Source organism: Astatotilapia calliptera, chromosome 7 (assembly GCF_900246225.1).
Source record: "Astatotilapia calliptera chromosome 7, fAstCal1.2, whole genome shotgun sequence".
Taxonomy (NCBI): Eukaryota; Metazoa; Chordata; class Actinopteri; order Cichliformes; family Cichlidae; genus Astatotilapia; species Astatotilapia calliptera.
In genome coordinates this window covers 62,921,571-62,948,404 of record NC_039308.1, presented here as the reverse complement: position 1 = coordinate 62,948,404, position 26,834 = coordinate 62,921,571, and the positions used below count along the sequence as shown (strand labels likewise).

Here is a 26,834-nt window from a genome sequence, read left to right as displayed (position 1 = left end):
TAACTCAGCTTAAGGGAATACGTGCAATGTACTGCGTTGTCGAGCCCTGTTACTGATAAAGTCGGCTCTTCCCAGAAGATTGGTTGGTGCGTTGCCTCAGCCACAACTTTCACAGGACATTAGAGCACTGTATAGAAACCTTAGTATTATAGAGATGCATAACAGAGAAAGTGAGGAAAAAAATTACTTCTAGTCTCAAAATAGACCAATGGGGGAGGTGTAAAGTTGCTACTCTCCTTGAGAGTGGGCATCCTGCAGAGTTCACAGCAAATCCAACAGGTGTGATCATAAATAAATAAATATATAGTTGAAAAAATAAAGAAAAGCTGAACTATATTTCTATCGATCAAGAATGTGCATTGCACACCTATATCAAAACCACATCTAAATTGCGAAGCAACCATCTTGGTCCTGAGTGACTTGCCTAAGGACCTCAACATCTAGTGTTGGGAATTGTAGCAAAAACAATTTACTGGAGGCTGCCAGAGCAGCCGTCCATAACCAGAGGTTTGGGAGAGGCTTTATGAGGTGCAAAGAAAAGACAAAAGTAAATCAGTATAATAGGTTTCTTAAATGGCCAAGGAAATGAACTAACCTTAGCTCATCTGACAGGGTTTGGCTTAACCCAAACAGAGCTGTTCAATCAAGACATCAGCCAAAACAAAATGGTGAATTGAAACCGTTTTTTTGCGAAAGGAATGATCCAGAATGTCTTATCATTATTCAAGTCTCACAAAAGACCAGAAAAAAAGCTTTGAGTTTTGCTGCTGCTAAAGGAGCTTTTATGTGTTTTTAGAGTTCACTTACTTTTCCCAGACAGCCTTCTGATTACTTAATGTGCTCAAATAAAGACAAAAAGTTCTTGGGTTTTATAAGTTTAGTCAGATGTTTCCGCGTGATTGAAGCTTACATGAAAATCAAATTACATTTTGGGCAAAATCAAAGCAGAAACACTTGTAAGTTCAGAGGATTTGCACCTTTTTCTCTAGCTGTTGGTGTGACTGACAGAGAGAAGAAGAAATTTCTGACGAAAATGTCATGTCATGGTAAAAGAAGCAGAGGTGACGAGACAGATGTACGGAGTAAGACTGAAAGAACAACCCTTGACCCAGAGCAACCGCTTTGTCACAGCCAGTCATCTTCTTCTCCTGCCGTGAAAATTCTGCCATCAGATTCAAACCTGTTAGCTATTGGGTTTGCCAATTTATACTCCTCTGTATCCCTATTGCATCTATATATGTTGGAGAATTTCTTATAGGTTTTGTTATTTCAGTCTTTATCATTTACAGCATAGAACACAACATAAATTGCATGCAGACAGTGAAATTTTAATCATAGAGTATATCAAAGACCATTTTTCTCTCTTTTTGTGTGTAGGGTATGAGTGAGTGGAATCCTATAGTGTGTGGGATTCTTGATGTCTCTGTATACAGTACTAGAGGTGCTGGTGTGTCTTTCCATGGTACGTGTCATCTCTGATCTGACAAGACACTTGCAGATAGATGATATTACAACCCACGCACCTGCCTGATATTGATGGGGTCTCCAGAACAATGTGGGTGTGCTGTAAATAGAGGTGGATGCCGTGTCCTGGGATAAGCTATAAATTACCTTTCCACCTCCATCTGAGTGTCTAGAGGCTGGATGGACAGACAGAAGCATGGATGGAAGCACGGAGGGGGACAGGGAAGGGGACTGAATGAGCATGAGGTCTGAGATGTACAATCATAGCTTTAAGACAAATGAACAGCTTGGGACTGTGGGTGTATATGGGCGAGAGACAAGCAGTGACTGGCTATGATGAAGATTCATTGCGCTTTTCTCTACTATCCATCTCCACTAACTTGTGCAGACACCAGTGAATAGCCCAGCCACTAAGTTGCTTGATAGTTTGCTACTTGGGTGCTAAAATAGAGCAGATTTCAAAGAAGTTACAGGCTGAATGATGACATCTGAAAGCCAGTCAGACAAAGCAGTGATGTCAGAATCGTGCGCAGGTGATCAAAGGTGTCATTCATATCAAAACTATAATTCTGTATTCAGTGTTTTTCAGATATGTACAGAAAGCATGGTTCACACAACATATGCTCTTTGAAAAACCTCCAATTGAGCTTACTAAAAGACTGCACCAATCTACTGTCTGCATGAAGTAGTCTGCACTTATTACAAATACAATAAATCTTAACTTATAAAGTGTTCAGAGTGTTCTCTCTGTCACTGTTGCCTACTTCGACATGTTCTTCTTTGGTATGGCAGTAATTTTGTCAAACTTTTAAAGGCTTAGCCCAAGTGATTCTACAACTTCAGCTTGTAACCCCCCCAAATAGTGATGCATTTCACTGTTGTGAAAAATAAAAGCTTCCCCATTTTGTACATTTTCGCTGTCAGGTGAGCGGAATAATTTTATGAATTGCACCTCAGCTCAGTACTTTGCAGTGTGACTTGGCAATGTAAAAGAGCTCCTGGGCCAAATGTAGGCAGCACATTGCTGTGAAGTGGCTCTGAGGCTATATTGGGTTGACAGGGACATTAAGCACAAAGCAGCAGGGGCAATTTTAATTACTCTTTGTCTGTCTTGTTGTCTTGGTGACAAACGGGAATGAGGCATGTTTACAGATGACTATGCTGCATAAAACATCTTAGAGGCAAATGAAGGGAAGTGAGTTAGAGATTTCTTATTTATTTAATTTTTGACTGAGATGGTAATAGATGAGACCAACACGTGGATCTGAGATCTCCAAACAGGTGTGCAGTTGATGAAGTGGGCTGTGGAGGCGAAAGCTGAAGAGACATTAGTTTTGACGCAGTTTATTATCTGGCAGCTTCCTACTCAAACACGCCCATATCTATTCTGTCAGTTTGACTTGCTCTCAGGAAGAGAGGCTTCAGGAAGAAAGAGAAAGGCTAAAGCAGTTTCTCAAAATATGTCGCTAAGGTTAAAGATGCCTGACATGCGAAACAGACGCATGTCTGCAAACCGCGAGAGGATGCAGAGCTACTTACAGACCCAGCTTTCTTTAAGAGGCAACACTGAGTATGACATGTTCTCTGCTCCTAGAGCTAAAAAAAATAATTAGTCTTTCTCAGATAGAGATAGAGAGCAGAGAGAAAGTTTAGGGCTTTTTGTAGTGCAAATTTGATGCTGAGTGGTTGGCAAACATAAACTACATGTAAAGAGCTTACGTAATAAGTGGTTTCTTATATATCAAATCAGGGATGGGTTGGTTTTGTATTAAAATTCATTTCGCTTTCTCTGTACTTGGAGGGAAATCAGTTAAATTAGATTAAAAATAAAGTAAAAAGTAGATGGAAAAGAACTGGAAAATTACCCAAGGAAGATGGATAGAGGGGAGAAACTACTAAAGGAGGACAGAGGAAGCTGGACTGCACAAATGTCAGTTACAGAAATTGGCCGGGCAGTAAAGAATCTGCTGCACATATTACAGATACAGCATGCCAAAGGTTCTCCAGCACAAATTACACAGTTAGTATGTCTTGTTAGCTCGACCTTCAGATGTACAGTAATTGTCGTCTTGTCTACTGGGATGCTCTTAAATACAGAGATATGTGTAATTACACAGCTGTGCTGAGTATTTATTGCACACTCTCATATATAAATCATTAGGCTTCTTTTGGTCTTTAAAAAAATATGAAAAATATAATTTGGAGTTCAAACTCCCTTTAATATTTTATGTATTGGGGAGAAAGTTATTTTTCAAAGTTTGCTCCAAAGTCCCAGAAATGTACTGTTTTCTCACCACAGTGGCGACAAAGCTGTGAGTGGTAAAATTCAACTTGCAGCTGAAATGGCTGCACGACGCAGAACACCGCTCAGCTCACATTTAGCCCATAAAAAACATTCCAACTTGTCAAATACAGGTGTAACTAATGGCCCCATTTTATTCAGATGCCGTTAGGTGTTCTGGTGTAGTACGGTGGTTACTGTGAGTGTTTACTCGCTGGACTTGTTAACTGGGACACTGGGAAATCAGTTATCACTAGGGAAGCTAGTTACAAATGTGCTTTTTATAGTTAAAAACAATAAGTTGTTATAACAAAGGGTTTTGGATATTTTTGCACTGTTGCATTTGTTTTTGGGGTTTTTTTTGCAATTTAAATACATTTACTTTGTAATGGTTTGTATTCAGCATTAGCAATCAAATTTTGAGCCAGTCAGTTTCTTCTGATTATGTTGTGATGACTGGCGCATCTGTTGTCCCTTGTCAGTACGCTTAATGTATTCAAAGCAGTATAAAATAAAATAAATATATACATTATAGAATTATACGTGTTGATTTTGGGCAAAATCTTCACAATAGGAGTTGAGGTCCTCTGTGCGTGACATCTTAACTTATAATCACAGATAATAAAAAATAAGTAAATAAGTAATGATAAAAAAAATAATAAGAATTGGGAAAAAGGAAAGTATTTCTGTGGTGTCAGAAGCTATTTCCTCTTTAGTAGAAATAACTATGTGTATGCATTTTTCATAATTGTCTACGCGTCTCTGTCTCATGCTGTGTGTATTTAGTTGAAAGTGTTGTGAGTTCTTTAAACCTTTTACCAAAATTTTTTTAGAATGAAATTCAGCCTTTGGCAATTTCCTTGATTAGCCCTCGTTTTATTCTTTTAACCATTCCTTGGTGGATGTGCTAATCTGTATTGAAGGGAACCTCTGAATCCCGTTGATAGCTCTGCTTGTGTTTCATTTTCATCTGGCTTCACGTTATCTTTAACCTCCTAGGACCTGGTGTCCACATATGTGGACATCACATTTTGGGTTATTTAGACCAAAATACTTAATTTTGCTCTACAAGGGCCTGATATCCACTTACGAGGACATTATACTGCTACTGTTCTATCGAAATTTTAAACAAATATCCTCATATGTGGCTCTTATTTTTCTTAGAAACAAAAATCTGGTAAAAAAATAATAATAATAAAAATAAAAATCTGGTAATTCTTTGTTTTTACATTCATCAGGTCCCATTATGCCCAAATATCAAAGAGAAATTAAAAATGCATGTTGTGGAAGAGTTCGGGTCTTAGGAGGTTAAGCAGTCTTTGATGTGATTTAAAACTAATAGCAGTCAGCTGTTCAGCCCCTGAGTCATTTCCACCTTCGTGTTTCAGATTTGGTAAGAAGTTATTTTCCTTAAAGCATTTTGGTTTGCACAAATGTCCACTGTTACTGTGGCTAAACAACCGTATCCCTGGTTCAGACCCATAGCACATGACTAGTTCACACCTGTGTCACTGGAAGGCTATAATTATACTCGGATCTTCTTGTCGGAAACTCTTTTTTTCTTGTTTGAAGGCTTTTTCTGGGACGACTTCCATGCAAGTGAGTTTTTTGCTATTTCATCTCTCTTTGAAAGTTCATTTAGACACCTACATTTATGAGTTACCTGCATGCCTTTTAATTACATTTCGAGGTCCTTGGAAACCTTGTTTTCGCATCGACTGGTCGACCTTAGAGATAAAATTGTCTAAATTTTTCAGCAAGTTTCCCCTTTTCTAATATAGTCGCAATGTCTCAGGGATGCTGGAAATGAGAGAGCACTGGCCATTTAAAATATGACAAGACTTTACAATGAGTTCAGAATAGCTCAGGTCCCTTTCATGGCCCCAACTGGCAAATCATTAATCTTCCAGAGCACTTATCTAAGAAGGTTGTCCTTCTAACACAAAACTGCCTTTTTCCTGTCATGATGCCAGAGAAGTTGGTCCACTGCATCTAGTGGACTAAATTATAGGTTTAAAGCAAGGCAGTCATGTTAAAGCTAAACCACTTAATAGAATATACTACTTGCAGTTGGATCATTTCTTTTGTATAATTTGGTTATTTTGCTAGACTTTCTTTCTTCTTCTGTTTTTTCCTGGAGGTCTTACAGAGCTATAACTCTAAGCCTTAAAGGGCCACACAGTTAAATAGCGAGTAGAAAAGCTGATTATTGAGGTCATGTGATTGCTAACCATGTGACATTAACTTGTCTGCCATTTTGAATGTGTGACAAAGTTGGATCAATTGAATGTCTTTTTGGCTTTTCATAAGCACACTGAAGTAGTTTTATCAGTGTTTTCTCCCTTTTCACCTTGAATGTCTTCTAAAAGCTACGTTTTTCTTCATTGCACAGGAAAACGTAATATTTCCGAGACGCTTTGTTCCCTGCCATTGCTATGGACACTAGCAGATTACCACAGTTGCCTGTAGCACCATGGAGTGCTTGCTTGCAAACGCTCGCAAGGAGCTCTCTGATCAGTGAGGAAACTGTGAAAAGTGTGACACAAACAGGAAATGAAGGCTGTTTGTCAAAATAAAAGTAGTGCTGTTTAAACATGTGGGCTGTGGTGCTGACGCAAAACTTTTACTTCCATATTTCTGGTTGCACTTCAAGTTTGACTGCCGGCCATTTAGTAGTGACTTTTGAAAGTATTTACAGACACATGGTTGTCTTCCATGCAAAATACAGGAGACCACATGTGCTAGCAACCTGAAAACCCTCTTTGCATGAGATTTCACCCAGTGACAGTAAGGAGCTCAGGAACCACTTGCCACTGGTTGGCTGAGCCACAGCCACCCTTCTGAGAGAAAACTCTATAGCTGTTAAAGTTTTAAGCAGTTTAAAGAGGTTCAGATCACTGGCACCTAATCTGGAACCCTTAATTCCAAATGTAATGAGTTGAGAGTGTAAACGGAGGGCTGTACTTACTGTTCCATGTGATAATGTGGTTGAGCTTAAAAATGGCCATTTTCAGATTAGAGACTCTGGAACATTCCCTATCCAATTATTAAACTTTTCACAGATGCATCTGTCATTCATAATACACTTGAGCTTTTTGATGCGCTTCCTTTACTAATTAGTTATGTGGTATACATCTGTGTGCTGCGTGGATGAAAAGTCACCCCATTCTGAATTTGCTGTGTGAAGCGGGAGGAGAGAGCATTTTAAAATCTTTATGCTTTGATGTCCATCTAGCAGATGTGCTGAGATTTGGATGCTGGGCATGTGATACGCACATAGTTCATAGCGGAGTTCACATTCTTAAACACACAAACACACATGAACAGGTGAAGCGACGGAGAGAGAAAAGTGCTTTCGTTTTCAGGTCAGGCATTGCATTTTAGAAAGCAGCCTGTTTCATCATTGCCAAACCACTTCTGTGCCTATCACACTCTACCCCTTGTAAGAAAACCAAATAACACCAGCAGAGAATTTCAGATGTAGACATGCACAGATTGTAAGACAAAAAGACAGAATATAAAATGGAACTTAAAGCGAATTCACAAACAGAAGCTGCAACATAGACAGCAGAAGGTCGATCAGACCCGCTTGCACAAACCCTTCGTCTATTTGTTTCGTCTCATCTGGATTTACTGTAACAGGATCCTAATTAGATTACCCACCAAAGTACGGGAAAGGCTTAATATGTCCAAAACCCTGGCAGCAAATCTACACAATCCAACAAGTACTGTCACTCTATAAACTTTTCTGTGACATTTGAAACTCTTCTCCTCTGCTATATTTTTTTCTCTCTGTCGTTGTTGGAACAAGCAAACGACATCCCACAAAAAGCCTTTTCTTCAGCATTCGTGTCATTATAAGAAAGTGATTCATGTATTTTCAATTTCTTGGCGGAACAGTGCTCTCTCAAAGAAAGGAACCAGGTGCTTTTTGATAAAATACTCTATTTTATGAACAAGTAATGTAGCAACAAGTTCATATTTTGAAAATATGAATAGGAAAATACTATTTATCCACACTTTTGACATTTTTGTCCTTCTGCTTATATTTGATAAGAAACCTGTTTTTACCAGTACTTTCAACATCACTGTAGCCTTATGGCACTGCAGAATTGTTTGTCGGTACATCTGTGTATATCCATCACTGTGTGAGGAGGCCACCTCTGAAGGAGGCTGTGTGTTGATTAGGTCAGACTGAGCCCCGGCAGGTCAGCGATGATTGGCAGTTGAGTGTTTGCCTGTTCTGTTTGCCAGCTGCCCTGTGTCACACCCCGTCAATAGTAATCAGCCTGGACATAAAAGTCAGGCCTAATGTGGCTTCATTTCTCTCTTTCCTCCCAATTGCTCGATGGTAGAAGAGTAATACATTTCATTGCCCGGGCAACAAAATACTGACATGCTGTTCAAACTTACAGTGTGTTTGGCATCAGGCTGGATTCCTGCTCAGATTCTGGCTCTCTCTTTCTACTCTCTGCGTTTGTTCTCGATTCCTTTCACGTGATCTCTCCTTTTTCACTAAATAAGACCCCTGTCCTAATCAACTACTATTCACACAGAAATGATAAAGATCTAAGACACTTTGAACTGTCATTTCACAGAGTATTTTCCTAATGCTGTACCGAAAGGTACGTATAACAGTATAAACAGCTATAAATGTATAAGTTATATTGTGAAAACTAATTAAATATTTCCATACAGTTCTGACACAGCCACCAAAATTAAATTAAATCGATGTCAACTTACTCAGTTTGTGCTGGCTGTACATTTAGATGCATGAATGCAGACACATGTTTTCAGTAAAAATGAATGCGTGCACACACTACACACATCATCACATGAAAATCTGTGCTCTGTAAATACCAAACAGGTCACCCTCTAACTTTTCTGCTTCAACTGTCTGCAGTTTTTCATCTCCCCATCTGTCCATCTCCTCTCTTGCCTCCCTCTCTCTCCTCCTTCTTCCCCTTTTGTGTCTTATTGTCTCCCTGCTGTATTCATCTCTGCACCATTAATCTTCCAGCCAATGAATTGGAGCTCCTGACTCTATCACTCTTATTATCGGCTGCAGCCGTTCCTTATTTATGTTCCATTTTTCTCCTTCTCCTCCTCACTCAGCCTTGCTACTGTTGTTCCATTGACCAGCATGTAATTTCTTACATGAATAATGCAAGCAGTGAGACAAAAATAGTTGCATTCCTTGGTTCTCTTGGTTGGGATTTGTTCTGCAATCATTTAACTGAATGCATTTGGTTGAGCTGATTTCTATTCAGCAGTGCCAGCTACTTTGTTAAATGAAATAGGGATTTTGGTTGTAAGGGTATTGGGACTCCAAAAGCTGTATTCTTACTGAAATAGACTAGAACTAGATTGTGAGATCAGGGTGCAGATTTATTCAACCTCTCAGCACACTCGAGTACTGATCCAGGATCACCGAGGTGGTTCCCAGGACAATTCTATTCATTAGCCAACACTCAGAGCGGCCACGACAGTTTGCAGGCAAAATTAAATTTCAGTTTCTAGCAGCGCTGATGTGCTAGTGATAGACACAATTTTTATAAAAATGGCCAGGGTTGGTCAGGCAGCTTTCACAGTTTAAGATTAAACTCTTTGATGAACATGAATTATATAATATGAACATGCTTTCGGGGCATTGTTTCCTCAATATACTGTCTATAGGTAGAAAGATATAATTATGTCCCTGACTCTTTTTATTTACAGCTAAATAGCATTGCAGTTACAACAATAAATGCAATGTTCTCTGCCGATATATTGTCATGAGAAGCAATGACCACCCACGAGAAATTCACCTTTGTGTGTGGATCAAAGGTGAGTGACAGACTTACCCTTCACATCTCATTTGCTATACTTGTACCTGTATTATAGAATATTACAGAATATATTGTAATGCACAGAACAAATGAGGAAAAATGTATAAACTCAGGCGCTAGCTCATAAGCTTTTTTTATACCAGCCGCTGCTGAAAAACCCTGTGTTGCCATAGTGAGCGTGTTGGTGGTTAGTGAAGCGCAATGTATGGGCCCTTTCAAATAATGACCTTGTTGTGCTCCTTGAAAAATGTCCAAGGACTTGCATAAACATGTTTTTGGATCCCTAAAAGACTCTTGTGGTGATAATTCAGTAATTTTCTCTAATACATATCTCTGTTAAGCTGGCATAATTGCCCTTTAAGGCATAAAGAAGCGGAAAAAGTGAGCCACATAATAATGTTTTTGTCTGACTCATCTCCCTCAGCCGTCAAGCGGAGCATTTCGAAAATCAAAGGTTTCTTATTGTTCCCTGTGCTGCTTTCTTTGTTTATCACAGACCCAGTTTTCCTTTATTTTTCTTCATGATGATGTAAAGTAGTGAAAAGCAACAAACTGACAAGAATAAGATTAAAATCAAGCCAACCCATGGCGCTTCATTTCCTTTTTTTAAGTTAGATTATCATTTAGATGTTGAAGTTAGCCTTGGGTAAGGATAAGAAAATGTGCTGTGCTTTTTTTACTTTGTTACTACTGCAGCGAGGAAAGTCTAGCTGTAGGCCTGAGAACCTGCCTTTGTCCCTGTTAATTTAAATTAAGCTAGCACAGTTTTTTTTTCCTTTTCAATAAAATAAATTGAAGTTATTTTTCCCCTCTTACTGTTTAACTGTGCTAGAAAGAAACAGTAAATTTATGGATCCCGGTGTGTCCAGAAAGTTGCGAACTGAAAATCCATCTCTTCAGCTGTAGTCACATCACATACAGATCACCGGTGCTGGTGAGTGTGTAATGCTGCACAGAGCTATCTGGTACTCCTCAGAAACGAAGCAGACAGTGGTCTGTTTGGTCTGTTCAGTAAAGGGGATTCTGGCAGTCTACATTCACTGCAGACATTGGCTGTGCCGGAGAGATTTCTGAGGACTAGACTTCCTAAACATACCGTGCACTGTTATCAAACTTCTCTCAGTTGTTCCTGTTCCTCTTTATTGTGCCACTGATAATATTTGACCTCTTTTGTGTTCATCACCTTTCATTTGTCCCGTGTTATCTTGCTTATTGATTCTCATTTTCTCTTTACTTACTTCACTTCTCTTACTTTTCTCTTATTCCCCCAAAATAGTTTTTGTCATTATTATAAATGATGAATAATTTGTGATTAGTCACTTGTCATATCCCAGTGTCTTTGCATCTATTTCCATATTTTAATTAGATCAATCAGTTACCAGGAGCCACTGCTGATTCACTGAAACTACAACATGCAAAATCGGAAGAATTATTACTATTATGTTAGGGCTAATTAACATACTGTATACCTGTGGGGCAGTTAATATGAATAAAGAAGTTAATTTATTGCAATTAGTCCACTGTGGTTATCAAGTCTCACGTGGTTGGAAATTAGGATTTGTGGACTTGTGGAATCTGTCTTAGTTGGCTGGTAATAGATGGTGGAGGGGGAAAAAAAAGATTTGTGAGATGAGCCCCACTTCCCTGCCCCTCTTTCCCGTTCTCTGCGATACCGATTTTTGCAGATGCTGGTGCTTGTTTGTGTTTAGCAAAGCAGATTAATTAAGCTCATTGGTATTCCAGGACACTGTTCCCAGCTGTTTTCCAAGCCTAGGATCAGCAAGGTCATCCATTTGAATTTCGCTCTCTGAACATGTGGAGCCTGGAAGGAAACAGCTGGGAGGCAAGCACCCACAAAAGCGAGGGTTTTGACAGTCGAGATGGATGGATTTCAGTGATAAAATCTCTCTGATCGGTTCTATCACTCAACTCCTTATGTCCGTGATTCATTCCTCCCACAGCAGATCTGTGTGCGCTGTGTAATAGATCATTTGTTATTCCATTTGAGTAAAAGTCAAAAAGGTAAATAGCGTTGTAAACATATGATAAATAGGCAGCCTCATCAGTGTGATTGATATTTCCTGTTTTGCCTTGATGCAACTTCTAATATATAATGTCATCTGACAGGCCCCAGTTAGTATCAACATTAATTATCAGTAAAACATGTTAACATGGTTCTGGGCCCTGTGCCAGCAAACAATGAGATTTGTAAGTCTGAAATAATGAGTCTTTGTGAGTATTTGTGCATTGTAAGTAATAGCAACAACTTGTCAAAGTGGAAAGTCAATACACACTATAGTGGGGAAAAAAGGAGATACAGCTCATGAAGAATGCAGCGCAGCCTCGGGTCAATGAGTTAACTGTACCTTTTAGTATTGCATCGATAAGCAGACTTTGAGTTAGATCACGCTGAGGCAGCAGTTTACTGAGTTGTGTCCCTGTGAATTACTGTCCACAGTGAAGAAGTAAAGTCTGTTCTTTCAAGTTATTTCTAAAACATTAGCTCTTTAAATTAGAATCAGTAACCACGCACTACAAAATCTCTAATGTGTTGTACACGAATTGTCTTTAATCATCATTCAAACATCGCTCCCACCTGTAAACGGTTAAAGCTGACTTGTCAGGAACAAGAGACTCTTGGTTTGCATATAATAAGCAATGTCACCGAGACGACCCAAGGTCTAAACTTTACTATAAGACTACCGAGATTTGCAGCTTTTATGCTGAGATAAACAACACCTCAAACATAAAGAAGGATGAGTGGATCTCAATAATAATCATAATAAATGCCTAGTAATATTAGAAAGAAAACTGGTCAAAGTATGGAGCTTTGTGGAAATTAATATTTAAAGATGAGCCTGTTTAAAAAGTCTAACTGTGGATTCATTAAAAACTGAGCAAGGGGCTTTTAATTAGCGAGGTTTTCAGTTATTGGTTCATAACTAAAGTTCTACTAACAAAACTTAATCTGCTGTTGAAGGCTGTGAAACAGCAAAAATATTTGAGATTCAGCGTCATGTAAGCTTTCCAGCGAATGTGTCAAAAAATATTTTTGCTTCAGGCACTGGGATTTAGTTTGCTAGTGTTCAAACAGCTCTTGATTCATCAGATTGACCGCTGAGTCCTTTCTCATACTTTTTGTGTTCCTGTTGTTTTTGATTTATATGAGACACCAGCTGATGCAATATAAATGTTTTGTCCTTAGTTGAGTTGGGGTGTGTGTGTGTGTGTGTGTGTGTGTGTGTGTGTGTGTGTGTGTGTGTGTGTGTGTGTGTGTGTGTGTGTGTGTGTGTGTGTGTGTGTGTGTGTGTGTGTGTGTGTGTGTGTGGACGCCATGCACAAATGCAACAGAACTAAGTCTGTTTGTGAGTCTTTTGGTACCCACAAACAGCAGGTACTTTACGCTCCTCTGGTGACAGACAGGAGGGGAGCCTGTTGTCACATTTCTTCATCATTATTTTCCCTGCCCTCCTTCATCTCTCTCCCTTGGAAGTTAAAAAAGTAATCAAAGGCTTGGCATCTGACAGCTCTGGCTCTTTGCTTCCTCCACTCTAAAAAAAAAAAAAAAAAAATCTTTTTTTTCTCCTCCCCTGAATCTTTTGCAAACACTAGCGCCTTCTCGACAAAAGCCCCTCATTTCAGGGGTGCTGAAAACCTCTCCAGCTTTTCTCAGTGGAGGTGTGCCTCTTTTGACATCTCTGCTAAATGGAGGATGCTTTGCCACTCATTTAACAGCTCTGCGACTTTGTTCCTCCTCTGGGAGGCACACAGCCTTTTATCTCCTCATAACTGGCTGAGAACTTGCTCTCCTCTCTGCTCTGTCCCACCCGTCACAGCGCAGCATTAGCATGTACATGCCTCTTAGCAGACCACAGAGAAAGAGCCCTGCAGTGCTCTGGCTGGAGCACGAGGCTTAGTCCCCTGGAGGAAAAATCTTGGCCGCAGGGTGAATAACTGGAGTATGTTGGACATTAGGGCTTTGGCAATTCAAAATGCTGGATTAGGCGTGAATAGTACGGAGGCATTTACACAAGGTTTTAACAGAAGGGAAATAAAGATGTTTCCTGTTATTTCACGATGTACAGTATGTGTTTTCATTTCCTATATCAGTTATATGCAGCCTCTGGAGAGTCAGATTACCTCAGTAATCGATGGATGGATGAATGGGTGAATGGGTGAATGGATTTGTGCTTTCATGAATGTAAGGCCTTAGTCTAACCACTGAGATCCATGACCGCCATTAGTCGACTCCTTTTATCGGTGTTGGTTTATGGTAACTGATTTTTAAAAGTGCTGTTTTTTCTTTTGTATGTTTTTCAAGGATGACGAGCCAATGACAGCAGGGGCTGACGGCAGAGATCACGCCCGTATTCGGAAGTTCCTCAGCCAGCACACCAAGAAATTACCCTGGAAACCAGAGGTAGTACAAATAATTTGCCCTCCTTTTTATTTGATGTGATTTCTCCTTTTGCACATATCACTTATTCATCTTCAATTTAAAGCCTTTCTTGCATCTCGCAGACAGAGCTATTGTGATTCCTCGGTTGTTTTGCTGTTTGTGTAATTAATCCACTCAATTTGGCAAGGCCACTTAGTGTGAATATCTTCCTCATTTTCTATCAGTTGTCCTTTCAACTGCAGTTGGTATTTGAGGTCAAACAGAGATCCAGCCAATTTCTGGTGGCATTATTGAAACATCAAACTGCAATTTATCATTATTAGGATAAATTATTGTGTCAGGATGAAAATATTTGATCCAAAATAATGATTACATTTCAAGCCATGCATGGCTGAAGTGATGTGATTTTGCTGTCTTTTGTGTGTAGTTGACACACCTGCTGTAACAACAGGAGCAGCAGACAGGCGTATTAAGCAGTGGATTATTGATAGAGAAAGCAGCTGTGGAAGTGTAATCTGTTCAGCAGGGTTTAATTATAGCTTTGTGCATGTATGTATGTGTGTCTGTAGCCTGGGACATGTGTTGAATTAGTAATTTTCCAAGTGGGGTAAAGTTTAACTACAAAGTCTTTGCTTCAAACCAGCATGATCTTCCAGCACACAGTGGACAGTTCACGTAGGTTCTCTGCCTTTTACTCTGACTTCTCGCTGCTTCCATAAAGCTTTATGCATGTAATCTTTTGTCCAAGGCAAGATTAAAGCAGTGCTGAGTGCGGTATGGGCCTAATATTGTTATAGTAACTGCATTATTTCAGCAGACTCTCCTGAGCTGGTCTCAGGTTAGCTTATCTTTGCCGTCATGACTTCTCTCAGCAACAAAACAGCCAAACACTCTCATTTGGCTTTTAAAGCAGTCATGTGGATGATGTCTGCTTTTCTGATTTAATATGCCCTGCAAACATCTGTTGTCTGAATAGCGAGGGGCTGCATCTAAATGTGGTGATGGTTTTGGCATAATTTAAAACGGTGCTACTTAGAAAATGAGGAGTCACATTGATATGAAACAGCCAAGCTAGGACCACAGCCAAGTAGGCAGTCTGATACTGGACCATGTAGACTAATTGCACAAATCTAAATAGATTTCAAGGGTTGATCATAGCAAGAAGCTTTATTATGTTCTATTTTTTCCTCCTGTGCCTTGTGTTTTATCATTTTGCAGATCACAGGATATGTTTTTGCATTCACAAACATGTAAGTGATTTCATTGACCAAACATATTTTCTTATTCATGGTGTGGAATGAAAAAGCAAAGCAGCCGCAGAAGGAAAATAAATTTTGCAACATCCACACCCACAACATCTTACATTAGACATGACTAGCGTCAAAGCTCCCTTTTAAACGTCGACATGGCATTTCTTTGACTGATTTCCAGCCTACTCTTAAAGCACCCTGTCATTTAGTATCAGTGAGTTTTCTGGAAATCCTGCATAATTCTATCAAATATTTCAAGAATTTCTTGGAAGTTCAACACTCAAAAATCCTTTCTTATCTCTGCTATGTCAGGCCTAAGCCAAGTTTGTCAGAAACCATGCAGCGCGGCAGCTCTTCCTCCGCTCTCTTCACTAGCTTTCTGTCCTAATTACCAACATTAACTTGTTTTCTTGGTGCACAGCCAAAATGGTAGAGGTCTGTGGGGCCACTGAGCTGGCACTGTCAAAGGCGTAGACTCATACTGGCAGAGGTAGAGTGGTGCCATATGCCTGCCGTCACAGACTGGCAGAGGTCACATGGACATTCAGAAGCAGTCCTAAACCACATGCACATAAATTCAGTTGCAAAATGAAAAAACAACAACAACTTAGACAGAAAAAAAGGCACTTTCATCACTTTTAATACATTTACAACTGTGTGGCTTGCAACAGGTAAACGCTGCTGACTTGATGAGGATCTTTGGCCGAGCGTGCTTGCTCATTCAAAGGTGACATTGGCACTTTAAATGCACTGACATGGGACATAGATAAGAAAGTAAATTGCCCCACTTTTTAGCAGTCAAGCACTAGCCAGACAAGAATGGATAAACAGTCATTTGCAGCAAAGCTGACATGTATCTAGGGAGAATTTGAGCTTCTTAAACAATTTTATTTAGTCACACGCAGAAAGAAAGTGATGGTAAGAAGGATTAATAGTCTGCTAAGCCATTGTAGAAGTTGATATCAGAGGAACTTTCATGTTTTTTTACATGTCACTGATATTTTAAAAGCCACAGGGAGCAGAGATTTAACTTCGTCGTATTAAAGCATTAAGCTTGGTTTCAATTCTAGTGCACTGAGGAGGACAGGTGGAGGATGACAGTCTCCAAGTTGACTGACTGACTAAAGCGTCTGGCCTTTTGGCTCTTGGTGGAGCTGAAAGTATCTTTATGTCTGTACTTTTGGTGAAACAGATTTTGACAGCCTATTATTTACCACTCGAGGGAAGTGAGGAAGATATTGTGGCACAACACAGACACATGATTCATATGGAAGCAGTCATCACAGCTGTCTCTTCGCACAGAAACACATGGAGTGACAAGACTGCAGGACAAATCAGATCTTTGTCTGCTCTTCGATCCTCTCCTCATACCTCAGTAATATGAGGTGAAGATGCAGGAGAAGACGTCTGATATTTGTCTCCCTCTCACTATTGATTTTGTCTGTTTTTTTCCTCGGTCTATTCAAAATGCCAACTGGTGAATGACTGTGATTTCTCTTATCTGCCATTTAAATGTAAGAGTTTGAGATAAGAAAAAATGCTGCTCGTTCGTCGTACCCTGTCTCATGTTCCTCAGTTTGACATATCTACTGCAGCCTATCCATCCCCCTCATGTTACATCTTTGGCATTACTGAAGATATGTAATTGTAGGACAGATGGCAGATTATACAAACCCTCATTACAGTAGTTGATGTGGCTGGGATCTAGATCATATAAACCGTGTCTTCCATTTTTTTATTTGCTCTCACTGTGTGAAATGAGTTCTCATTATCTGTGTCCATATAGTGCTTCTTCCCCTCACTGTACCTTCGTTCTTATCCCACTTTCTTTTCTTTCCTAAATTACTAATGGAAAGAGGAAGGTGAGACAGGAGAGGGAGAGACTAAATGTTCATAGAATTACAGTGCATGTTCAATTATTCCCTATTTATTCAACACTTACATATAGTACAGTGTTGTGATGTATCAACACTGAGTTTTAATGCCTTCTGTCCTGCATGTCCCATGCGAGCAAGCAAAGTGGCTTTGTATATACCCCAATCTGCCCTTGATAGGAACATCATGTCTCACTTTTCTTACCCAATAGGGATTAATAGTGTCAGTTGGTGTGAAAGCTCGTCAGTGGGTACACTGAGCAGCCATTTGTCAGTGCTTTGCTGCCAGTGGGAAGAGCAGAAGGCTGCACCAGATTTTGAGAAAGGGAGAGCCTCGCGGAGAAGAGAGATGGAAAAAAGAAAAAGTTTTATTTGTTTGCTGGGTTGATGGTTCAGCCAGATGGATGAGAGAGAGGAGATATGGTGAAAGACACGCTCGCAGAATGTATGTAGCTTTCTGGGGGAAATGTGTGGTGTGATAAGAGTAGTGTACTATACAGTATTTGATGCTTTAGATTAAATGCCCTTCTTAATCGGGTAGCTTTTCTTGTACTTTTTCTTGTTCTTTTAGTTTGCTCCTCATGTTTGACAGATGCCATAAATTACTTTGGAGAAGCATTTACAACAAATGCAGGTCATATATGGATGTTTGGAATCATTTTTAGGGCTGGGCCACTCTAGATTATTGTTATTATTATTTGTTTGAACCACTGTGTAATACATTTACTTTAATGTTTAAAAGGGTCATTTGCTTGCTCCATCTCCTACTTAGTTTTAGCTGCCCCACTGTAAGACCCTTTGATAAACCCGATGACGGCAAGCTGTCTAGGCCCAAAGGCACCAGCACACCAACTCTTTCTCCACATCTCTATTCTCATGAGCATAACGTTACCATCTGTAGTGATTTCTCTGAGCCTTTAGCTGTTACTCTGGGATTTTTCTTCGCCTCATTGAGCATTCTACATTGTGCCTTTGGTACCATCCTAGCTGGGTGCCCACTTAAGGAGAGTAATAACAGAACAAAATTGTCTCCTTTTAATTGTCCACAATTTCTAGACAATCATCAGTGTGAAGTGATTAAATATCGTAACTCTCTGATTACTTTGTAGCGCTTTCCAGCTTAATGCAGTTCTCTAACATAAGTGTTTTTGCAAAGCGCTCTTTATCATCAGCAGATACTTTTGTAAGTAAGTTGAAGTCGCTCTGTGCCACACTTCTATATCTGAATGATCTATTCATTATGGACAATTAAAGTAGATTTTGTTTGTTCATAGTTGGAACTTGATGAGGAGAAAAGAAGTTGAATATAATTGCAGATCATTGCAAAAGAGGTAATGTTGTTTTGTTTTTGTTTTTGGGTTTTTTTTGTCACATATGGTGGGCCAGGTGTTTGTACAATATCTGGAATAGTTTGAGATTAAGCAGGGTGTGGATGAACAGGGAAGAAGAAATGAATTCAAACAAGAGAAACTAATGGACAAGATTATACCTACATTTACATTTAAGAGGATGACTGGGCACAGGTTGCGTTTAAACACAACTGACTGTTAAAACTTTAAGAATTACGGACGTATGCTTTCAGTGTATTACTGCTGTTTATATGCTATATGTTTTGCCATATTTTTCATTTAATGTAGACAGTTGAAATATGTATCAGTCCATTGGTATAACATGATAGTAGAGGAGAGCAGATTTGTAGGTTGTTCATATTTACATGTTGCTTTCCATGTCAACATGTTGCATTTATGTTGAACTTACAGTCACGCGTAATAGGATAAAAGTAGAGAAATTTATCTTAAAATGAACCAAACGCAGCTTTGTCTTGAGAGCAGCGTATAAACACAAGTCGCTAATAATAGTTTTTTTCTAAGAATATGAATATATTTTCTAGTGTAAACAGCAAGAAGGTCCTGAGTTCAATTCCACCATCAGGCCAGCGTCTTCCTGTGTGGAGTTTGCATGTTCTCCCTGTGTTTGCGTGGGTTCTCCCCGGGTACTCCAGCTTCCTCCCACAGTACAAAGACATGCAGTTAGTGAGGATAGGTTAATTGGGAACTCTAAATTGCCCATAGTTGTGAGTGCAGGAGTGAATGTGAGCACGAATGGTTGTCTCTGTCTATGTGTTAGCTCTGCCACAGACTGGCGACCTGTCCAGGGTGTACCCCGCCTCTCGCCCTAAGACAGCTGGGATAGGCTCCAGCACCCCCGCGACCCTGAAAAAGGATAAGCGGAAGTGGATGGATGGATAGATAGTGTATTTAGCAATTTAAGCAGACGCCATACCTACTACTAAATATATGAAGTCTATAAGTCCCAACAAGTAGCCCAGCACATAGCCACTTTGGACTTACTTCTGATAAAATACAGATGCAGAAGAATGATTGTGATGGACAGAGGTAATTTAATATTTAGTTAGTTCAAGTAGAAGAAACAATCCTTCCTGAGAGTGCCCATGGCTGTTTACTTGATTGCTAAAAGTGTGATTTTGGATTAAACAATAACAGCTACATAAATGGAAGTAAAACAGCAAAGTAAGAAAGAGCAGCAGTCATTCTGTCTCTTCTTTAGCCAGTTACTGAATATAAATGTTAGCTATAAAAGAAAGTTAGCTGTCATCTGAAATGACACAATCTCTACATTCCTATATTATACCCATCGTGTAAAAAGCACAAAACAAGAAAAACACAGACAGGCAGTATCATTGTCAATACACCAACAAATAATGTGAGTATGATTTTATCGCTCGCTGCAGAACGAGGAACGAGAAGAGAGGCAAAAAGAAGATGGAGTGAGACAGTGTGGCGGAGTGACAGCCAACAGCTGAGCTCAGGGAAACTAAAGAATGAGAGTCGAGACACTGACAGCATTTGGCAGAACAAAGACAGAGATAGAAGGGTGGAGAGGCAGAAATGGAGAGGTCAGAGGGAAGAAGAAACAACTTTAGGGATAGTGGGACTGAAGCCTGAGAGAGGGAGGGGAGGCCTGAAGCAACACTCAGAGAAAAATGATTGAGTTTAAGTTAGAGTCGTTGGAGAAAGACAACTTCCCTTTTCCCTGACTCCGTATCCAGCATCATGTTAAGGCCAGAGCACAGACAGAGCTCTTGCTTCCCTGTCACCCACAAAACAGAGCCAGTTATACACAAGTGGACCCCTCCCCCCCACAGTAAAAAGCCTTTACTTTACAGCCCACGGCCTCTCCAGGGCCACACAGGGATATGTTTGTGTGAATAATTAGAGACTTTTAAAGCTGTCCGCTTATTGCTATTTGACAAGGAGAGAGGGGGGGGGGGAGCAGGTCAGGCCGAAAAAGGTCTTTTAAAACCCACAGGAAATCTATTAAAAGCTTTATATAAGGCATATTTACACAGGGACTAGTCCCCATCTGCTAAATCCTTCTAACCTCACTGTGCCTCCCCATCTCTATCTGTCACTCCCCCACCCCCCTTTTTTTTGAACATCAGACAGTCTCATCCATTTTCTTCATTCATTTCTTTTTTCAGATTTAAATCTGTCAGCCTTTCAACTGTCTCTTTCTGCTTTAATTTTAAAAGGAACATTTACCAAAAAATAAATAAATAAAAATATGTGAGCTTAAATCAGGCGTCCCACTGTTTGGGAATGACATGTTTTCAAAACAAAGTCATCCCATGGTTTATTCATGGACTGTAATTGCCATGTTGCTGTCATTGTCCTGGACGTTTAGTTGACCATGCAGAGTGTGGAGAGAAACGGGGACCACGCAGGTCATGCCATCTGTTCGAATACCTGTGTCATACTGAAGGAGCACAACACCCTCCACCAACATGTTTGTCCTTTAGAGTAGCAGTCAGAGAGACATTTGCTCACCTTCCATATCCCATTCCTCTAATCTCTCTAATGAGAGGATTGTGTTTTATTTACATGAGGTCACTGCCACTCCTCTAGTTTCTTGATTTGACAGCTCGCTTCTTGTTGACTACACAGCCAGCACCTACTCTACGCACAAAAAGGTTACCTTTAACGAATGAAATGGAGCCAAAGTATTGAAGCATCTTTCCCTTTGATCCAACCGGGGGAACCTCGCTGTGCCGTTTTTCATAGTCAATTGGAGAGAGTCAGCTTTGCTGCTCAAGTACTCTGTGATGTTGTAAATATCTGTGGCAGCATTACAGTGGCAACCTGCTGAGACTGCTGTCACACGTTGAAAGGATACCATATGTGTGTACAGTATGTGGTATAGTATATTGGTACAGTTCGAGACCATCAAGTATAAACATTTTTTTCCACTGTGCTCCTAGAGCTTGACGTTAAACTGAGTTGAGGTTATGTGCTAATGTGCAACAGCACATCAGAGTGTGTAGTGAAGATATTAAGAATTACACTCTTCATTGTTTCACTCTGTAGAGTTTTTCTCTCTTTTCAAACATTGCGTGACCCAAAGCACATAATTTCCATAGCACTGTAAGTTTGACACACAAGTCCATGGAGAGTCATCCCCACTCCAATACGAGCAGACTTGTGTGTGTGTGTGATGAACGAGAGAGAGTGCACGAGAGAGGAGACTGTGCCCCAAAGCAGACTGGTTTCACCATCTGTCCTTGCTGTGTCCTGTGATTTCCCTGTGTAATTCAGACAAATGTCATACTATGGGCAGGGGATGAGCTTTGACAAACTGCTCCAGACATTCTCAGTTCACACTCCCCCGATACTCCTGTTGAGTTCTTCTGTTATTCACAACATTTCTAACCTCACTCCGCAGTCGCGTGTTTCAAAGAGATTTGATTTTTCCTGCAACATGGAGGAAATTGCACATATTCCAGCTCGTTCTAGGCAGGATGGCAGCTCTGAAGCACTGAAGCGTATCTCCTGTTTAACAGCACGTATGATGCCGCTGTTAGTGTGTGCATTGACCTGTGTCCTCTGTGCGTGTGTGATTGTGTGTTGACAGTATAAGGGCCAGGCTAACCTTCACGTGTTTGAGGACTGGTGCGGCTCCTCTGTAGCCCAGCTGAGAAAGAACTTGCACTTCCCTCTCTATCCTCATGTAAGTACAGCAGTGCGCATTTTCATGCATTAACACTAAAGGCACATAGTATTGACTGGTTGTGCATGCCTGTCAGTCTCCCTGCTCGCACAAGTCACATATGCAGCTAGCTGTGTCTGTGTCATATTTACCAGCAGAATTTTTATTCATTTATTTATTTTGGAAAATGGCTCTTAGTCTCAGACAGCAGGCTTTTCATTTGTACCTATTGATTTGCTGACTGAAATTGACAACTGCCACAAGCACATTTCATCAGCTGCTCCTAGCTGAGGTGTTTGGTGCATGTGCAAATCAACCTGTGAAACAGTGAATCATCATTGTCATAAAATCAGTAGCTTTTAGCAGTGGAGCGCGCCTCACTGGTAGCTGAAATCACTGTGTTTTACATCCTTCTGAGTCTGCAAAGGCTCAGCAACATTAATCTGATAATATCATTCTAAATAATTAATTGCTAACCTATTTAGTTTAACAGCATCACTGGCAAAACTTACAGCAGTTTCAGATGTCTCAAAAAGATCAAAAATGGCAAAAAAGGGCCACATGCATAAAATTGTATGATGGGACTGATACTGTATGGCAATAATTTCCAGGTAAAAAGCTAGCATGCTCACTATGATCTGTGAGCATGCTAGCTTTATGTTTAATTAAAGCAGGCTCTTTTATTACGGTATCTCGTCTGTTAGTCTTCATTGTCCTTATATCAAGTGGCAGACTTGAACAAGTGGGTCAGAGGTTTGCTTTATGCTTCATTGTGTGTTTTTGAACTGAATGTTTCACTGTGACTTAACATGAGATAGTGTTTAACTTGCTGCTATTAAAGTTGCAATATTTTTCCCTCTTTCTTACTACAGGCCAGGACAACAGTGAAGAAACTGGCAGTGGCTCCAAAGTGGAAGAACTACGGCTTGAGAATATTTGGCTACCTTCACCCTTACAGAGACGGTAACTAGCTTTTTCTATTAGTAAGTCACCAATCTGAGGAAGCATTTGCACATTTGAAAGAGTAGACATTTTCCACAGCCCTCTTAATCCAAGCACTTCGGAGCCACTAATGTAGTGGATATTCACATTTTTATTAGGGCTGAATGCCAGAAGTCTCACAGCTAAATCTCATTGCAGTTCCCTCATGGCCTTACCCTCAAGCCCAGTTGCTATGGGAACTGAAAGCTCTAATGCCCAAGTGCCCTTACACAAATTGCAGAATATGAAGTTATTAATTAGATTACCATTCATTTCAGCCCCTCATGTAGCTTTCACTTGGGGTATCACTCTCCGTTGCTGATGGCTTAAAGGTCATATTATCTTCTCGGTGACAGCCTGCACGTCGTTTCTCAATTATGTTTTGCAACCAAATTTAAAATATGAATAATGTGGCAATTTAACATGTAGTTTGAGAATTCCTAAATATTGCAATAGTGTAGTAACAAACTAGTTTTATTATAGTGAACACTACCACCTGCAAAATATTAGAATGTCTCACCGTACTGACCTGGGTTTGCAGCAACCCCAAAATGGGAAGCTCTATTCAGAAACAGCTGATCACACAGTTAAGTCAACTCTGAGGTTAGTGCATATGTGGTGAATAAAAAAGGGCAGTATCAGTCGAGCACCAATATCACAATTCGCCGTGACAATAACGAAATAACTAAATAAAGAGCAAAGCCTGGGTTTTCAATCCACTGGAGATCGAAAAGTTAACGGGTGCCGTTCTACAATTATCTTCAAGAATCCAGCAGGGGCAGTAGCGAAAGAGTCTGTGCTCAAGAGGAGAAAAGAGTCGATACATTATTACAAATTCAAATTCAAATTTTATTTGTCACGTACACAGTCATACACAGTACGATATGTAGTGAAATGCTTAGACAACTGCTCGTGACCTAAAGAAAACAAAAAAGGGAAAAGGCTATGAATAAGGTAGGAAATAAATATGAAAAATTAAAAAGGGTAAATTTAACTAGGAAGGAATAAAATATAAATGAAGGTTAAAAATGAAATAACTGTACAACACAAATTAGAATGAAGGGTAAATTTAACTGGGAAAGAATAAGATAAAATATATAAATTAAAGTTGAATTAAAGTTACATTTCATTCTGTGTTCACGAGTGTTCATCATTCATCATTTTACACGGCAGACTTGATTTCCCAAATGTGAAAAAGAAAGCGTGCTCTTTGTTTTTAATTCTGTCGTTTTATGAAATGAATAATGAAACAAAGAGTCTGCTTGACAGTTTCTAAAAGTATTTGAATACAACCTCGGAAAAGCAGTAACACACGGCATATTATACTGTGTCAAAGGCTAGGCAGAGTGTAACTGAACAGCTTCCAGAACCACCTTTAACAGCAACAACATGAAGTAATTATTTATCAGACGCTCACATTGGTGTGGAGGAATTTAGGCCCACTCTTATTTACAGTGTTTATTTGGGTTTCCAGGCACTGATTTATGCACAGCTCTCTTAAGATCCTGCCACAGCATTTGAGTCAGGTTGAGGTCTGAACTTTGACTGAGTCAGTGCAACACCTTGATCCTTCTCTTTTTTCTGCCATTCAGTTTTAGATTTGCTGCTGTGCCAATGTCCCAATGTCAGCCAAACTTTAGCTGTACCCTCGCCATTCCTCTGCTCCCCACTTAGTATGCTATGTTCATGCTGATATGCTGTACGCTTTGGTTGTCACCAAATGTAGTGCTGCGCATTATGGCCAAACAATTTCACTCTGGTCTTGTCTGTCCAAGGACTTCAGAAGCCTTGTGGTTTGTTCAGGTGCAATTTTGCAATTTCTATGACCATTATATGATTTGACCTTGGGGTGAATTTTCTGAGGTGTCCACTCTTGGGAAGATTGGCAGCTGGCTTGAACGCTGTCCACATGTGAATAATGTTTTTCACTTCAGAATGATGGACTTTAAATTGTTTGGAAATAGCCTTATAACCCTTCCCAGATTGATGGGTACTAACAATTGCTTCTCTAAAATCATTGCCGAAGTGGCATTGAGTCTTTGGAGTGTGTTAACACACACAATAGCGCTCCAGACCAGAAAAACACAAACAAAAAGACACCAAACCAAAACTTCTGCTTTTATAAGGATGGCCACACTTGATCAGTTAATCAAGGGCTTTTGATTAGCAGCACGTGGCAGCTATCCCGCTCTTAATCACTGTGGAAATAGTAAGATTATACCTTGTTTTTTCTAATAGCAATGCTGCATTTTAGCTTATTTTAGTTCAATAAATAATAGTCAGTGCAGCAACATTATTAGAAATCTGTATTCACTGGGGTGCGTTGAGCAGTCGACCACGTGCCATATGGCTGAGAGCGGCCAGCCCGGGTTTGAGTCTGACCCGCGGCCCTTTGTCTTCCCCTTCTCTTTCTGCCCCTGCTTTCACTGTGTCTATCAAATAAAGGTGGAAAAGAACAAAAAAAAAAAAAGAAATCTGTATTCACAGGTATGTCCACCTGTGTTACGCTTTTTTATATACAATAGTATATATGAATTTGCATGCCAATCCACAAGAAGAAATGAAAGATAATCTGACGGTGTGGATACCGATTTTATTCTGCTCTTAGGATGACTCCACATTTGAAAACTAAGATCACTGTCTCTCAGATCACTGATTACCCATGAACGTGTAAACATTTATGAGGAAAGATGACAAATAAATACAATTTGTTACTATCCTGAGATTACTTATAAACTGAATGACAATGTTTGTGAGCTCCACTTACTGCACCCCATGTTCTCACTGTTTTGCGTCTGTGCTCAAGTGTTTATTTCCATTCATATAGTTGTTACATACAGATTAGAAATTCATGTGAGGAAAATCTTCATATCACCGTAACCATGCATGTCATCCATGACTACTGCTCTCGGCAGGGCACCACAATTTTGGTGCGTTTTCTTTTTCACATTTCTTATGAAATTCTGCTCTTCGTGATTATACTCTCTTAGATCATACATATCTACTTCCACTGACACACACTTTGATCAAATTTTCTCCCTTCCAGGTGATTTCCAGTTCTCAGTATCATCAGACGATAACTCTGAGTTCTGGCTGAGCCCTGATGAGACTCCTCTTAATGCCAGACTGCTGGTCTATGTAGGACAGGTAAGCAACAAACTGTGTTACACTGAATATTATCTGAAACACACAGAGGGTCACTCCATTTAAAATCAGCAGGGTCCCTATATTCTTTATAGTTTACGATTCAAAGGAAAGCCATTTAGTACAACCCATTTTTCAGTACTCTCCTGTTTTTAAATGGCATTGCTTAGCAACAAGCTGTTACTGTAGGAAGAGCCTGAATCTTCTGGGGCCTAAATTCAACCTCTTAATGTCATGACCTAAATAGTAAAACACTTAGTATAATATATACCTCTAGGGAAGTTCATCCATAGTACAGTTTGCGCAGGGAAGCCAAACCTTAATCATTAGACTACATAGTGACTTTATTATCTGATAGGATATTCAGGTGACGGTGACTCATATCTCTAAATGGCTTCTAATGGATTTTATTTCTCTCATATATGGCTATGCACACTATGACAGATCAGGCAAGTATAACTATGATTAACTGCAATTCTTGTGGAATCATAGTTACTGTTGAGACTTTAAAGGGTCAAAGCTATTACTCTGAAATGATGCCATCTAAAATCGTTGCTGAGATGTGACTAAGAGCATCCAGCTCTGACCACACCTCAACATAAGCCTTTA

General features: G+C 39.8%; 1 protein-coding gene across 1 annotated transcript in view; it reads left to right on the top strand.

Moving 5' to 3' along the window:
* Positions 1-26,834, top strand: part of b4galnt4a (beta-1,4-N-acetyl-galactosaminyl transferase 4a) — a 156,268-nt gene that overhangs the window by 70,152 nt on the left and 59,282 nt on the right. The window contains exons 3-6 of the mRNA XM_026176454.1: positions 13,895-13,993; positions 22,026-22,121; positions 22,973-23,063; positions 26,128-26,228. Of these exons, the coding sequence (XP_026032239.1) occupies positions 13,895-13,993; positions 22,026-22,121; positions 22,973-23,063; positions 26,128-26,228 (387 nt within the window). The remainder of the gene's footprint in view (positions 1-13,894; positions 13,994-22,025; positions 22,122-22,972; positions 23,064-26,127; positions 26,229-26,834) is intronic.